General features: G+C 46.1%; 1 protein-coding gene across 1 annotated transcript in view; it reads right to left on the minus strand.

The window, feature by feature from the left end:
* Positions 1-15731, minus strand: part of LOC112239909 (disintegrin and metalloproteinase domain-containing protein 12) — a 19130-nt gene extending 3399 nt beyond the window's left edge. Inside the window, exons 1-3 of the mRNA XM_042312910.1 lie at positions 15606-15731; positions 6458-6534; positions 3958-4162 (exon numbers count right to left, since the gene is read on the minus strand). Coding sequence (XP_042168844.1) covers positions 3958-4162; positions 6458-6513 — 261 coding nt within the window. The 5' untranslated portion in view covers positions 6514-6534; positions 15606-15731. The remainder of the gene's footprint in view (positions 1-3957; positions 4163-6457; positions 6535-15605) is intronic.
* Between the last annotated feature and the right edge of the window lie 621 nt (positions 15732-16352).

Raw genomic sequence — 16352 nt, forward strand, 5'->3', positions numbered from 1 at the left:
CTAAACTAGGACAGACAGGCTACTCTGAGAGACAGGCCTAAACTAGGACAGACAGGCTACTCTGAGAGACAGGCCTAAACTAGGACAGACAGACTACTCTGAGAGACAGGCCCAAACCAGGACAGACAGACTACTCTGAGAGACAGGCCTAAACCAGGACAGACAGACTACTCTGAGAGACAGGCCTAAACTAGGACAGACAGACTACTCTGAGAGACAGGCCTAAACCAGGACAGACAGACTACTCTGAGAGACAGGCCTAAACCAGGACAGACAGACTACTCTGAGAGACAGGCCTAAACCAGGACAGACAGACTACTCTGAGAGACAGGCCTAAACCAGGACAGACAGACTACTCTGAGAGACAGGCCTAAACCAGGACAGACAGACTACTCTGAGAGACAGGCCTAAACTAGGACAGACAGACTACTCTGAGAGACAGGCCTAAACCAGGACAGACAGACTACTCTGAGAGACAGGCCTAAACTAGGACAGACAGGCTACTCTGAGAGACAGGCCTAAACTAGGACAGACAGGCTACTCTGAGAGACAGGCCTAAACTAGGACAGACAGACTACTCTGAGAGACAGGCCTAAACCAGGACAGACAGACTACTCTGAGAGACAGGCCTAAACTAGGACAGACAGACTACTCTGAGAGACAGGCCTAAACCAGGACAGACAGACTACTCTGAGAGACAGGCCTAAACCAGGACAGACAGACTACTCTGAGAGACAGGCCTAAACTAGGACAGACAGGCTACTCTGGGAGACAGGCCTAAACCAGGACAGACAGACTACTCTGAGAGACAGGCCTAAACCAGGACAGACAGACTACTCTGAGAGACAGGCCTAAACCAGGACAGACAGACTACTCTGAGAGACAGGCCTAAACCAGGACAGACAGGCTACTCTGAGAGACAGGCCTAAACCAGGACAGAGAGGCTACTCTGAGAGACAGGCCTAAACTAGGACAGACAGGCTACTCTGAGAGACAGGCCTAAACCAGGACAGACAGACTACTCTGAGAGACAGGCCTAAACTAGGACAGACAGGCTACTCTGAGAGACAGGCCTAAACCAGGACAGACAGGCTACTCTGAGAGACAGGCCTAAACCAGGACAGAGAGGCTACTCTGAGAGACAGGCCTAAACTAGGACAGACAGGCTACTCTGAGAGACAGGCCTAAACCAGGACAGACAGACTACTCTGAGAGACAGGCCTAAACTAGGACAGACAGGCTACTCTGAGAGACAGGCCTAAACCAGGACAGACAGACTACTCTGAGAGACAGGCCTAAACTAGGACAGACAGACTACTCTGAGAGACAGGCCTAAACCAGGACAGACAGACTACTCTGAGAGACAGGCCTAAACCAGGACAGACAGACTACTCTGAGAGACAGGCCTAAACCAATAGTAAACAAACAAGAATGTACCAACTGGGGACATTTTGTTAGTCCCCACAAGGTCAAATGTTATTTCTATGGGGTTTAGGGTTAAGGTTAGAATTTCATAAAGGGTTAGCATTAGGAGCTAGGGTTAGGTTAGGGGTTAAGGTCATGGTTTTTGGGTTAAGGTTAGAGTAAGAGTACGGGTAAGGGTTTATGAAAATAGGATTTTGAGTGGGACTGAATTGTGTTTCCCCACAAGGTTCGCTGTACAAGACTGTGTATGTGTGTCTGTGTGTGTCTGTGTGTGTGTGTGTGTGTGTGTGTGTGTGCTCGTGCATGCGTGCGTGCTTGTGATTGTGCTCTCTCCCATTACAAAACCTGGGTTTCTGATGCTATTATGTATTGGCCAATTAGAGTCTTTGATGCCACAGGCCACCATTTCGGAGCAGGAGAAGGAGCCGTTTCAAGGACAGCTGCATACGGAACTATTAGGAATCTATTCTGTTCTATTGTATTCTTCAGCTGCATACAGAACTATTAGGAATCTATTCTGTTCTATTGTATTCTACAGCTGCATACGGAACTATTAGGAATCTATTCTGTTCTATTGTATTCTACAGCTGCATACGGAACTATTATACTCTATTCTGTTCTATTGTATTCTACAGCTGCATACGGAACTATTATACTCTATTCTGTTCTATTGTATTCTACAGCTGCATACGGAAATATTAGGAATCTATTGTATTCTACAGCTGCATACAGAACTATTAGGAATCTATTGTATTCTACAGCTGCATACGGAACTATTATACTCTATTCTGTTCTATTGTATTCTACAGCTGCATACAGAACTATTAGGAATCTATTCTGTTCTATTGTATTCTACAGCTGCATACGGAAATATTTCAGAGGCACTTAAATCCACAGCTAATAGTCTCGTCGTCATTCTTTTCCAGTCCAGTGATAAAACAGAGGACAAAGTCAAAACAGCTTTAAATCACAGGGACAAATCCCAGACACGTGTTACATTTGGTACCTTATCTCATACCTAACCCCCTTCCTCAGCCTCTCCCACCTTCCCTCTCTCCTCTCTTCTCAGACGGTACAGGACACTATGGTATCTCTCTGTCGGTGTCCCTCCCTCTCTCCTCCCGTCTCAGACGGTACAGGACACTACAGTATCTCTCTGTCGGTGTCCCTCCCTCTCTCCTCCCATCTCAGACGGTACAGGACACTACAGTGTCTCTCTGTCAACGTCCCTCCCATCTCAGACGGTACAGGACACTACGGTAACTCTCTGTCGGTGTCCCTCCCTCTCTCCTCCCATCTCAGACGGTACAGGACACTACGGTAACTCTCTGTCGGTGTCCCTCCCTCTCTCCTCCCATCTCAGACGGTACAGGACACTACGGTAACTCTCTGTCGGTGTCCCTCCCTCTCTCCTCCCATCTCAGACGGTACAGGACACTACAGTATCTCTCTGCCGGCGTCTCTTAGAGATAGGTAACATAGATATTCAGACAGTACAGGACACTACAGCATCTCTCCGTCGGCGTCTCTTAGAGATAGGCAACATAGATATTCAGACAGTACAGGACACTACAGTATCTCTCTGCCGGCGTCTCTTAGAGATAGGCAACATAGATATTCAGACAGTACAGGACACTACAGTATCTCTCCGTCGGCGTCTCTTAGAGATAGGCAACATAGATATTCAGACAGTACAGGACACTACAGTATCTCTCCGTCGGCGTCTCTTAGAGATAGGCAACATAGATATTCAGACGGATGCAGTAGACATGACAGCGTCCGTGTTACACGTTAATTGAGTTGGGGGCATGTTAAACGTTAACAAGTTAAACAACATGAATGGAACTGGCGAATGGCGTCACCACGGTAACACATAGTGGTGTTCAATCTGAAGACCTCCTAGTTTCTACTGACTGAGGTTTGATCTGAAGACCTCCTAGTCTCTACTGACTGAGGTTTGATCTGAAGACCTCCTAGTCTCTACTGACTGAGGTTTGACCTGAAGACCTCCTAGTCTCTACTGACTGAGGTTTGATCTGAAGACCTTCTAGTCTCTACTGACTGAGGTTTGATCTGAAGACCTCCTAGTCTCTACTGACTGAGGTTTGACCTGAAGACCTCCTAGTCTCTACTGACTGAGGCTTGACCTGAAGACCTCCTAGTCTCTACTGTCTGAGGTTTGATCTGAATACCTCCTTGTCTCTATCTGTAGATGGATGTAAAGACAACATTAATGTTTTTCTAGAGGATTCTAGAAGATCTCTAACCCATTCCAGATATATATACAGATACACTGTCTTTGACCCCAAGTCTCATGAGCTAAACATAAAAAAAATTGTGCAAAATGTTGAAATGGAACATTTAGCTTAAGAGACTACTGCTGTGTCGACACAAGAAGCCCAATTCTGATATTTTGCCTATATATTGGCAAAAGATTCTGATCTGATTGATCAAAGACCAATTAGTGGCAAAAGATCAGAATTGGGGCTGCCTGTGTAAACACAGCCATGGTATTCCATGTATGCTGCTTACCCTGGTGCTGAAGGCTCCGAAGGGGCTGTCTGATTGGTTGTGGCTGTTCTGGGTGTCTCCATGAACCAGCGATATGTTGAAGCCATGGCCACACGAGCCAGGTGTGAAGTGGAGCTGTTCTGACCGGTAGATCCTGTGGGATCCACTGGGGGGATCCGTTGACGGCTCCAAAACGTAGGATCTGTTTTCTAGTGAGATGAAGCCACTGGGAATACAAGAGTGATATTGATGAATCGATCAATCGATCATCAATCAATGAAGTAGAAGAACATTTCTTAAATGTCTGTCATGATGTTTTTTTCTACAGAATGTTGGACAATGGATCTCTTATTTTTATTTTAACCTTTATTTGACTTGGCAAGTCAGTTAAGAACAAATTCTTATTTTCTATGACAGTGGGTTAACTGCCTTGTTCAGGGACAGAATGACAGAGTTGTACCTTGTCAGCTCAGGGATTTGATCTAACAACCCTTCAGGTTGATAGTCCAACGCACTAACCACTAGGCTACGCTGCCGCCCCAATTGAGGTGCTTTGTGGGTAAACATTACTTTTACCTCGTCAATAAAGTCTCACTGTGGGAACAAATCAAGAGGCAGACATTTGGCTTAATAAGAAATATAGTAATATCCTCCCCGGTGGTTTCTCATTCTCCGTCTGTCCGTGATGAAAGTCTCTTATTTCTCACCGTCAACTTTTCTCACACTAATAAAAACAGCCCTGGTGATTTAAAGTGACGTCTTCGTCCACTGAAACTGGGCCAAAACTCTGAGTTTTTATCAACCTCTTGACAACATTCATAACCACATAAACTTAACATTAAAAAACACTCCCAAAGCCAGACTATAGCTGCCAACTAAAAACCCAGAAACAATTTGTCTTGGCCGTCGCGCCAGGCAGCATAGCACTCGTCAAACTAAGCCCTCTGCATCTGTCTATGCAGAAACAGGTTGTAGAGGGGCAGAAAAATGAGCGGCCTGTAAAACAGGGCCTTGCATCACAAACGGCACCCTATTCCCTATATAGTGCACTACTCTTAACAAGAACTCTATGGGGCTCTGGTTAAAAGTAGTGCACTACATAGGGAATAGGGTACCAATTGGGAATGCACCAAGGGCTTAACAATTACCCCTATCACTCCTTAGAGGAGGAAAACTGTTGGCACGTTTTGGGAACGACATTCCTGATGATGTCCAGAAAAATGAGCAGACTCGTTACTCCTACTTGATATGTGTGAAACGCTGAACGGTTCTTTTTTCCAGCTTTGCATGACTTTACTGTGTTAAAGACTTCTATTACTCTGACTGTAGATCGTTGTCTTGGATCAATTAACACAGGGATATATTTCCATTTCCATTCATCACTGATACCCTGACTACACCGTTAAAGACTTGTATTACTCTGACTGTAGATCGTTGTCTTGGATCAATTAAAACAGGGATATATTTCCATTTCCATTCATCACTGATACCCTGACTACACCATTAAAGACTTGTATTACTCTGACTGTAGATCGTTGTCTTGGATCAATTAACACAGGGATACATTTCCATTTCCATTCATCACTGATACCCTGACTACACCGTTAAAGACTTGTATTACTCTGACTGTAGATCGTTGTCTTGGATCAATTAACACAGGGATATATTTCCATTTCCATTCATCACTGATACCCTGACTACACCGTTAAAGACTTGTATTACTCTGACTGTAGATCGTTGTCTTGGATCAATTAACACAGGGATACATTTCCATTTCCATTCATCACTGATACCCCGACTACAGCGCTTCTGTCGCGTGCGCCAGTGTTACAAAATACATTTAGAAATCTGTTTTTCAATTATTGCAGCCACACTGCTCGCGCGCGTCAACGAGCGTCTGCGATGCCAAGGGCTAAAATAGAAGTCCTTTCTATTTCTGACGCAGATCACGCTGCAAGTCCTGCCTCTCCCATCTTCTCATTGGTTTATAGAAGCAGGTACCCACGTGCCATCTCCTCATTGGTTATACCCACGTGGGTGACTGAAAGACGAACTGTTTTGCCGAATTTCGTGGTAATACTAAGAAAGTGTAGATGCCAATCACCATATAAGTTCAAAGATGAAAAAGCCTAGAAGGAGAGATGACTAGAAATGATTCGGTTGACCGTTTTATGTGTTGATTAATTGGCGGAGTAGAGGACCTTGTGCATTTCAGGTAAAATAACAACTCAATGTTTAACGTTGTATCCCAGGACAAATTAGCTAGCAACAGCAAGGTAGCTAAATAAGACAAATTAGCTAGCAAGTGCAAGCTAGCTAAATAAGACAAATTAGCTAGCAAGTGCAAGCTAGCTAAATTGCCATAACGTTAAATGTTTCGGGGGACAAAATATATTTATGCACGATGGCGCACGCACGCCGCCGGTTTGGGTTTCGTGTAAGGTGTGTTTATATGGTAACTGTTAATCTTTAGTTTCAGAGAGAAACCGAGAAGAACACACACACACACACACACACTCACCTGAGACCTGAGCAGGTACTGAGGCTGACGTCAGAATAGATGTGTCCCTGCACCATTCCGTGGTAATAGCAGTTCGTCTGAGAAGAGAGTTTAACATACTGTTAGGACAAGGCCAGACTGTCAGGGTAGGTAGAAGGGGCAGGAAGGTAGAACAGAGAGTTTAACATACTGTTAGGACAAGGCCAGACTGTCAGGGTAGGTAGGAGGGGCAGGAAGGTAGGACAGAGAGTTTAACATACTGTTAGGACAAGGCCAGACTGTCAGGGTAGGTAGGAGGGGCAGGAAGGTAGGACAGAGAGTTTAACATACTGTTAGGACAAGGCCAGACTGTCAGGGTAGGTAGGAGGGGCAGGAAGGTAGGACAGAGAGTTTAACATACTGTTAGGACAAGGCCAGACTGTCAGGGTAGGTAGGAGGGGCAGGAAGGTAGGACAGAGAGTTTAACATACTGTTAGGACAAGGCCAGACTGTCAGGGTAGGTAGAAGGGGCAGGAAGGTAGAATAGAGAGTTTAACATACTGTTAGGACAAGGCCAGACTGTCAGGGTAGGTAGGAGGGGCAGGAAGGTAGGACAGAGAGTTTAACATACTGTTAGGACAAGGCCAGACTGTCAGGGTAGGTAGGAGGGGCAGGAAGGTAGGACAGAGAGTTTAACATACTGCTTTTTTAAATTTATTTTTTATTTAACCAGGTAGGCTAGTTGAGAACACCTTTATTTAATTAACCAGGTAGGCTAGTTGAGAACACCTTTATTTAACCAGGTAGGCTAGTTGAGAACACCTTTATTTAACCAGGTAGGCTAGTTGAGAACACCTTTATTTAACCAGGTAGGCTAGTTGAGAACACCTTTATTTAACCAGGTAGGCCAGTTGAGAACACCTTTATTTAACCAGGTAGGCCAGTTGAGAACACCTTTATTTAACCAGGTAGGCTAGTTGAGAACACCTTTATTTAACCAGGTAGGCTAGTTGAGAACACCTTTATTTAACCAGGTAGGCTAGTTGAGAACACCTTTATTTAACCAGGTAGGCTAGTTGAGAACACCTTTATTTAACCAGGTAGGCTAGTTGAGAACAAGTTCTCATTTACAACTGCGACCTGGCCAAGATAAAGCATAGCAGTGTGAACAGACAACACAGAGATACACATGGAGTAAACAATTAACAAGTCAATAACACAGTAGGAAAAAAGAAAAAAGAGAGTCTATATACATTGTGTGCAAAAGGCATGAGGAGGTAGGCGAATAATTACAATTTAGCAGATTAACACTGGAGTGATAAATGATCAGATGGTCATGTGCAGGTAGAGATACTGGTGTGCAAAAGAGCAGAAAAGTAAATAAATAAAAACAGTATGGGGATGAGGTAGGTAAATTGGGTGGGCTATTTACCGATGGACTATGTACAGCTGCAGCGATCGGTTAGCTGCTCAGAAAGCAGATGTTTAAAGTTGGTGAGGGAGATAAAAGTCTCCAACTTCAACGATTTTTGCAATTCGTTCCAGTCACAGGCAGCAGAGAACTGGAACGAAAGGCGGCCAAATGAAGTGTTGGCTTTAGGGATGATCAGTGAGATACACCTGCTGGAGCGCGTGCTACGGTTGGGTGTTGCTATTGTGACCAGTGAACTGAGATAAGGCGGAGCTTTACCTAGCATGGACTTGTAGATGACCTGGAACTAGTAGTTCTGGCGACGAATATGTAGCGAGGGCCAGCCGACTAGAGCATACAGGTCGCAGTGGTGGGTGGTATAAGGTGCTTTAGTGACAAAACGGATGGCACTATGATAAACTGCATCCAGTTTGCTGAGTAGAGTATTGGAAGCTATTTTGAAGATGACACCGCCGAAGTCGAGGATCAGTAGGATAGTCAGTTTTACTAGGGTAAGTTTGGCGGCGTGAGTGAAGGAGGCTTTGTTGCGAAATAGAAAGCCGACTCTAGATTTGATTTTGGATTGGAGATGTTTGATACGAGTCTGGAAGGAGAGTTTACAGTCTAGCCAGACACCTAGGTACTTATAGATGTCCACATATTCTAGGTCGGAACCATCCAGAGGGGTGATGCTAGTCGGGCGTGCGGGTGCAGGCAGCGATTGGTTGATTTTGGTTGTTCAGCGTCTGATCAGTTTTCTCAGACCCGCCGTGTAACTATTGGTCCTTTACCGTGGAACTATGAAGTTCCAGTAGACCAGACCTTAGTCCTCTCTCCAAAGCTTCTACTCTGCTTTCTAGGATGTTCCAGAAGACCAGACCTTAGCCCTCTCTCCAAAACTTCTACTCTGCTTTCTAGGATGTTCCAGAAGACCAGACCTTAGTCCTCTCTCCAAAGCTTCTACTCTGCCTTCTAGGATGTTCCAGAAGGCCAGACCTTAGTCCTCTCTCCAAAGCTTCTACTCTGCTTTCTAGGATGTTCCAGAAGACCAGAACTCTTAACTTAGTCCTCTCTCCAAAACTTCTACTCTGCTTTCTAGGATGTTTTCCAGAAGACCAGACCTTAGTCCTCTCTCCAAAACTTCTACTCTGCTTTCTGTCTTCCATGAACATCTACAATTATTTCCCTGCACACAATTGTCCTTTCCTGTCATCCGTACTTCAGCCTGAAGTATTCTGACGTGTATATCGACGTCTAAGTGTTGGCCCAGTCCTCAACTACACGCTAGTCCATACAGAGTCCTGCCGGACACATCTTGGCCCCCGAAACGGTACCCTATTCCCTATTTAGTGCACTAATTTTGACCAGTCCCTTATGAACCCTGGTCAAAAGTAGTGCACTAATTTTGACCAGTCCCTTATGAACCCTGGTCAAAAGTAGTGCACTAATTTTGACCAGTCCCTTATGAACCCTGGTCAAAAGTAGTGCACTAATTTTGACCAGTCTCTTATGAACCCTGGTCAAAAGTAGTGCACTAAATACAGAATAGGGTTCCGTTTGGGACATAAACACACCCTCTCCAGGTGTATATAAAAGAAGAAGAGCCATTACATTCGATAAAGCTACAGCGTGTAGCAGAGGGAAGCAGGGTCAGATCTAGTACAGAACAGAACCCTGCATTAATACCATGACCTCATGTTCCATTGATGATGTCAGAGCTGTGATGGATTAGACTGGATAGACTGTTTCTAGGCGTTCTGCTTCCCGGTCTGGTCTTTACCACTCAGGGGTCAGAGATGGATGATAATTTGACACCTGACCTGCTTTAAATTGAAACTACAGATGTAATTTGACACCTGACCTGCTTTAAAGTGAAACTACAGATGTAATTTGACACCTGACCTGCTTTAAATTGAAACTACAGATGTAATTTGACACCTGACCTGCTTTAAATGGAAACTACAGATGTAATTTGACACCTGACCTGCTTTAAATTGAAACTACAGATGTAATTTGACACCTGACCTGCTTTAAATGGAAACTATACAGATGTAATTTGACACCTGACCTGCTTTAAATGGAAACTACAGATGTAATTTGACACCTGACCTGATTTAAATGGAAACTATACAGATGTAATTTGACACCTGACCTGCTTTAAATGGAAACTATACAGATGTAATTTGACACCTGACCTGCTTTAAATGGAAACTATACAGATGTAATTTGACACCTGACCTGCTTTAAATGGAAACTATACAGATGTAATTTGACACCTGACCTGATTTAAATGGAAACTATACAGATGTAATTTGACACCTGACCTGATTTACATGGAAACCACAGATGTAATTTGACACCTGACCTGATTTACATGGAAACCACAGATGTAATTTGACACCTGACCTGATTTACATGGAAACCACAGATGTAATTTGACACCTGACCTGATTTACATGGAAACCACAGATGTAATTTGATCACTCTGATCTCTTCTGTTGATGAGGATTTTTAGGAAAAAAATGCAATCTTTGTAGTGTATTCAAGGTTTAAAGTTTGTAATTTCCGCTTTAAAAAAAAATGTCAGACTTGATTTTTGCCCATAAACTGTATCAACCCCTACAATAATGTCCATGAATTATAATCCACGTAATAATTCACACTTCCTGTTGCTGTAGGATTATTTTCCCGCTGTAGCAAACTGGCTCAAATTAAGATCCCAAAATGGAAAGGAGAGATTGGAATGGCCTGTTGTACACCTCTGTGAATGTATCAAACTGGGGAGATTGGACTGCCCTGTTGTATACCTCTGTGAATGTACAATCTATCAAACTGGGGAGATTGGACTGCCCTGTTGTACACCTCTGTGAATGTTGTATACCTCTGTGAATGTATCAAACTGGGGAGATTGGACTGCCCTGTTGAACACCTCTGTGAATGTTGTATACCTCTGTGAATGTATCAAACTGGGGAGATTGGACTGCCCTGTTGTACACCTCTGTGAATGTTGTATACCTCTGTGAATGTATCAAACTGGGGAGATTGGACTTCCCTGTTGTACACCTCTGTGAATGTTGTACACCTCTGTGAATGTTGTATACCTCTGTGAATGTATCAAACTGGGGAGATTGGACTTCCCTGTTGTACACCTCTGTGAATCTATCAAACTGGGGAGATTGGACTTCCCTGTTGTACACCTCTGTGAATGTATCAAACTGGGGAGATTGGACTGCCCTGTTGTACACCTCTGTGAATGTTGTACACCTCTGTGAATGTATCAAACTGGGGAGATTGGACTGCCCTGTTGTACACCTCTGTGAATGTTGTACACCTCTGTGAATGTATCAAACTGGGGAGATTGGACTGCCCTGTTGTACACCTCTGTGAATGTTGAACACCTCTGTGAATGTTGTACACCTCTGTGAATGTTGAACACCTCTGTGAATGTACAATCTATCAAACCTGTATTTTGTTCATAATTACCATGTGTTTATTCTTACACTTTTTGTATGGATACAATATGTTTTGAACTCTTGTATTTTAACAATCTGTCATGAAGGACGAGGCTCTCCCTTCCTGTGTCTGGTACGTCCTCTGAGTGAGGAACAATGCCTGGAAAGTCTTCCATTACAGAGAGCTATAAAACAGACAAATGAAAGGGGAAGGACGGAGAAGTGAAGAGGCTATCACTCATCCCTCCCTCCCTCCCTCCCTCCCTCCCTCCCTCCCTCCCTCCCTCCCTCCCTCCCTCCCTCCCTCCCTCCCTCCCTCCCTCCCCCTCCCTCCCTCCCTCGCTCCCTCGCTCCCCCTCCCTCCCTCCCTCCCTCCCTCCCTCCCTCCCTCTCCCTCCCCCTCACTCATCACTCCCTCCCTCCGTCTAATACCTTGCCTCTGACAGACGCTTAGCTGGCATAAAATACTGATACATGAAATGAGGGAATGAAGGGGCTCAGATTCCTCCCCCCCTAACTCCCTCCAGACAGGCCAATAAATTACCAATGGATCAGTCCGTCTTAGACTGATGGAAGACTGGAAGACTGGGCCAATCCAGTCTGAATCCCACACTCCCATGAAGGGACCCAGTCACTAGGGGACTGTAAAACCCTCCAGTCTGACACTCCCATGAAGGGACCCAGTCACTAGGGGACTGTAGAACCCTGCAGTCTGACACTCCCATGAAGGGACCCAGTCACTAGGGGACTGTAAAACCCTCCAGTCTGACACTCCCATGAAGGGACCCAGTCACTAGGGGACTGTAAAACCCTCCAGTCTGACACTCCCATGAAGGGACCCAGTCACTAGGGGACTGTAGAACCATCCAGTCTGAGTCCCACACTCCCATGAAGGGACCCAGTCACTAGGGGACTGTGGAACCCTCCAGTCTGACACTCCCATGAAGGGACCCGGTCACTAGGGGATCCAGTCACTAGGGGATCCGGTCACTAGGGGATCCAGTCACTAGGGGATCCGGTCACTAGGGGATCCGGTCACTAGGAGATCCAGTCAGTAGGGGATCCAGTCAGTAGGGGATCCAGTCACTAGGGGACCCAGTCACGAGGGGATCCGGTCACTAGGGGTTTGAGTCACTAGGGGACCCGGTCACTAGGGGATCCAGTCACTAGGGGATCTGGTCACTAGGGGATCCTGTCACTAGGGGATCCAGTCACTAGGGGATCTGGTCACTAGGGGATCCAGTCACTAGGGGTTTGAGTCACTAGGGGACCCGGTCACTAGGGGATCCAGTCACTAGGGGATCTGGTCACTAGGGGATCCTGTCACTAGGGGATCCAGTCACTAGGGGTTTGAGTCACTAGGGGACCCGGTCACTAGGGGATCCAGTCACTAGGGGATCCGGTCACTAGGGGATCCTGTCACTAGGGGATCCAGTCACTAGGGGATCCGGTCACTAGGGGATCCGGTCACTAGGGGAACCGGTCACTGGGGGATCCGGTCACAAGGGGATCCGGTAACTAGAGGATCCTGTCAATAGGGGATCCTGTCAATAGGGGATCCTGTCAATAGGGGATCCGGTCACTAGGGGATCTGGTCACTAGGGGATCCGGTCACTAGGGAATCCGGTCACTAGGGGACCAAGTCACAAGGGGATCCAGTCAATAGGGGATCCAGTCACTATGCGATCCAGTCACTAGGGGATCCAGTCACTAGGGGATCCAGTCAATAAGGGATCCAGTCACTAGAGGATCCGGTCACTAGGGGACCCGGTCAAAAGGGGATCCGGTCACCAGGGGATCCGGTCACCAGGGGCCCCAGTCACCATGGGACCCAGTCACCAGAGGATCCAGTCACCAGGGGATCCAGTCACCAGGGGATCCAGTCACTAGGGGATCCAGTCAATAGGGGATCCGGTCACTAGGGGGGGAGGAGCTTTTATTATGTCCCCTGCTGAGGTAAGGGACTTTCGTTATGTCCCCTGCTGAGGGGAGGAGCTTTCGTGATGTCCCCTGCTGAGGGGAGGAGCTTTCATTATGTCCCCTGCTAATAGTAGGGGGATTGTTGGTCAAATCAAGCTGAGTTCACAGGAACCCCAAGCGTACCAGCCCTGTGTGTGTACTAGACCCGGTCCAGTCTGGTTCATCACAGCTCCCTTATTGTGCCTGTGTTGTGGAATGTCTGTGCTGAGTGGGTTTAAACCCAGCCAGAGTCAAGGATAGTCTGACCCAGTCCACAGCAGGATCAACTGAAACATGATGCTCTGTGTGGAACAAATTGTCCAGGTCAATGTGTGGGTTGAACATGTACTGCATGATAGAAGCAAGATGTTCATATTTTCATGAATGTTCCGTAAGGTTTAACCATTTGCCATGTATCAATTCCTACTTTCACAGTGATTCATCTTGTATATTTACAGTAACTTCTTCACTTTGGGAAACGTATAAAGGAACAATGGACTGGACACAGAAAGACCAAGCAAGCAGACCACATCTTCTTTGACAGACTGAACTGCAACTACCCACAATACACCTCTCCTCTCCACTGTCCCACCCCACCAGAGCAGCTTCAGCAGACAGACTGAACTGTGGGTACTAGCCACTACCCACAATACACCTCTCCTCTCCACTGTCCCACCACAGCAGCTTCAGCAGCTAGCCACTACCCACAATACACCTCTCCTCTCCACTGTCCCACCCCACCAGAGCAGCTTCAGCAGACAGACTGAACTGTGGGTACTAGCCACTACCCACAATACACCTCTCCTCTCCACTGTCCCACCACAGCAGCTTCAGCAGCTAGCCACTACCCACAATACACCTCTCCTCTCCACTGTCCCACCACAGCAGCTTCAGCAGACAGACTGAACTGTGGGTACTAGACTGAACTGATATTACAGGAGCGTCAACATTTCCTTCAGTCCGTTTTCCTCTAACCCTATTCCTGATAGGTTCAGGGGTTCAACAAGGGGTCTCTGATCTCCATAGAGAGAGGGAAGAACAACAGCATGGTAATAGGCATGAAGTATGCCTTGTTATTGTAGGGTAATAGGCATGAAGTATGTCTTGTTATTGTATGGTAATAGGCATAGGGTATGCCTTGTTATTGTATGGTAATAGGCATGGAGTATGTCTTGTTATTGTATGGTAATAGGTATGAAGTATGTCTTGTTATTGTATGGTAATAGGTATGAAGTATGTCTTGTTATTGTATGGTAATAGGTATGAAGTATGTTTTGTCGTTTTCCCGTTTGTCTGTTAGTTGCCAAGTGGTTCTATCAATCTAGGACATAGAGATGACTTAACCCTCATAGCCTGGTTCCTCTCTAGGTTTCTTCCTAGGTTCTGGTCTTTCTAGGGAGTTTTTCCTAGCCACTGTGCTTCTACACCTGCATTGCTTGCTGTTTGGGGTTTTAGGCTGGGTTAATGTACAGCACTTTGATTTTTTATTTTTTTTATTTCACCTTTATTTAACCAGGTAGGCCAGTTGAGAACAAGTTCTCATTTGCAACTGCGACCTGGCCAAGATAAAGCATAGCAGTGTGAGCAGACAACACAGAGTTACACATGGAATAAACAATTAACAAGTCAATAACACAGTAGAAAACAAAGGGGGGAGTCTATATACAATGTGTGCAAAAGGCATGAGGAGGTAGGCGAATAATTACAATTTTGCAGATTAACACTGGAGTGATAAATGATCAGATGGTCATGTACAGGTAGAGATATTGGTGTGCAAAAGAGCAAGTAAATAAATAAAAACAGTATGGGGATGAGGTAGGTGAAAATGGGTGGGCTATTTACCAATAGACTATGTACAGCAGCAGCGATCGGTTAGCTGCTCAGATAGCTGATGTTTGAAGTTGGTGAGGGAGATAAAAGTCTCCAACTTCAGTGATTTTTGCAATTCGTTCCAGTCACAGGCAGCAGAGTACTGGAACGAAAGGCGGCCAAATGAGGTGTTGGCTTTAGGGATGATCAGTGAGATACACCTGCTGGAGCGCGTGCTATATCAGCTGATGTAAGAAGGGCTTTATAAATAGATTTGATTTGATTTGACTTACCTCCAAATTGTGAGACTCCATTAGACTTAATACCGTACTGTGATGTTGTGAGACTCCATTAGACTTAATACCGTACTGTGATCTTGTGAGACTCCATTAGACTTAATACTGTACTGTGAGGTTGTGAGACTCCATTAGACCTAATATCATACCGAGAGGTTGTGAGACTCCATTAGACTTAATACCGTACCGTGAGGTTGTGAGACTCCATTAGACTTAATACCGTACTGTGAGGTTGTGAGACTCCATTAGACTTAATACCGTACCGTGAGGTTGTGAGAGCCGGTGACCGCGCTGCCGTCTTCCAGGTAGTGTGTTTCTGTGTAGTGACTGGCAAACAAACCACTAGAAATAAGACACAAAAAGAGCAAGAGTTAAAAGAAGGGAATCTCAAAGAGGACAGCTCAGCGTGAGGGACACATTTAGAGAGAGGGCTGGGAGGGGAGAGAGGAGAGCAGGCAGGGAGGGGAGAGAGAGGAGAGAGGGCAGAGCGAGGGCTGGGAGGGGAGAGAGAGGAGAGAGGGCTGAGAGGGAGGAGAGGGCTGGGAGGGAGGAGAGGGCTGGGAGGGAGGAGAGAGGGATGGGAGGGGAGAGAGAGGAGAGAGGGCTGAGAGGGAGGACAGAGCTGAGAGGGAGGAGAGGGCTGGGAGGGAGGAGAGAGGAGTGAGGGCTGGGTGGGGAGAGAGAGAGGGAGGGACCAGCAGCAGGGGTAGATCCTGGAACTACTATGAGCATGAGCTCACACAAACACTAGGAACCCTGATGAGTTGATTATTACAGCGTGGTGTGTGTGTGTGTGTGTGTGTGTGTGTGTGTGTGTGTGTGTGTGTGTGTGTGTGTGTGTGTGTGTGTGTGTGTGTGTGTGTGTGTGTGTGTGTGTGCGCCCGCGTGCGTGCGTACGTGCGTGTGTGTGTGTGTGTGTGTGTGTGCGTGTGACCTCAGGACAGCCAGATGAGGAACACCCATCACAGAGAGCTTGAGAGTCTTCCTGACCTCACTGCTAGGACTGTTAG

Source organism: Oncorhynchus tshawytscha, unplaced genomic scaffold, assembly GCF_018296145.1.
Source record: "Oncorhynchus tshawytscha isolate Ot180627B unplaced genomic scaffold, Otsh_v2.0 Un_contig_4675_pilon_pilon, whole genome shotgun sequence".
Classification (NCBI taxonomy): domain Eukaryota; kingdom Metazoa; phylum Chordata; class Actinopteri; order Salmoniformes; family Salmonidae; genus Oncorhynchus; species Oncorhynchus tshawytscha.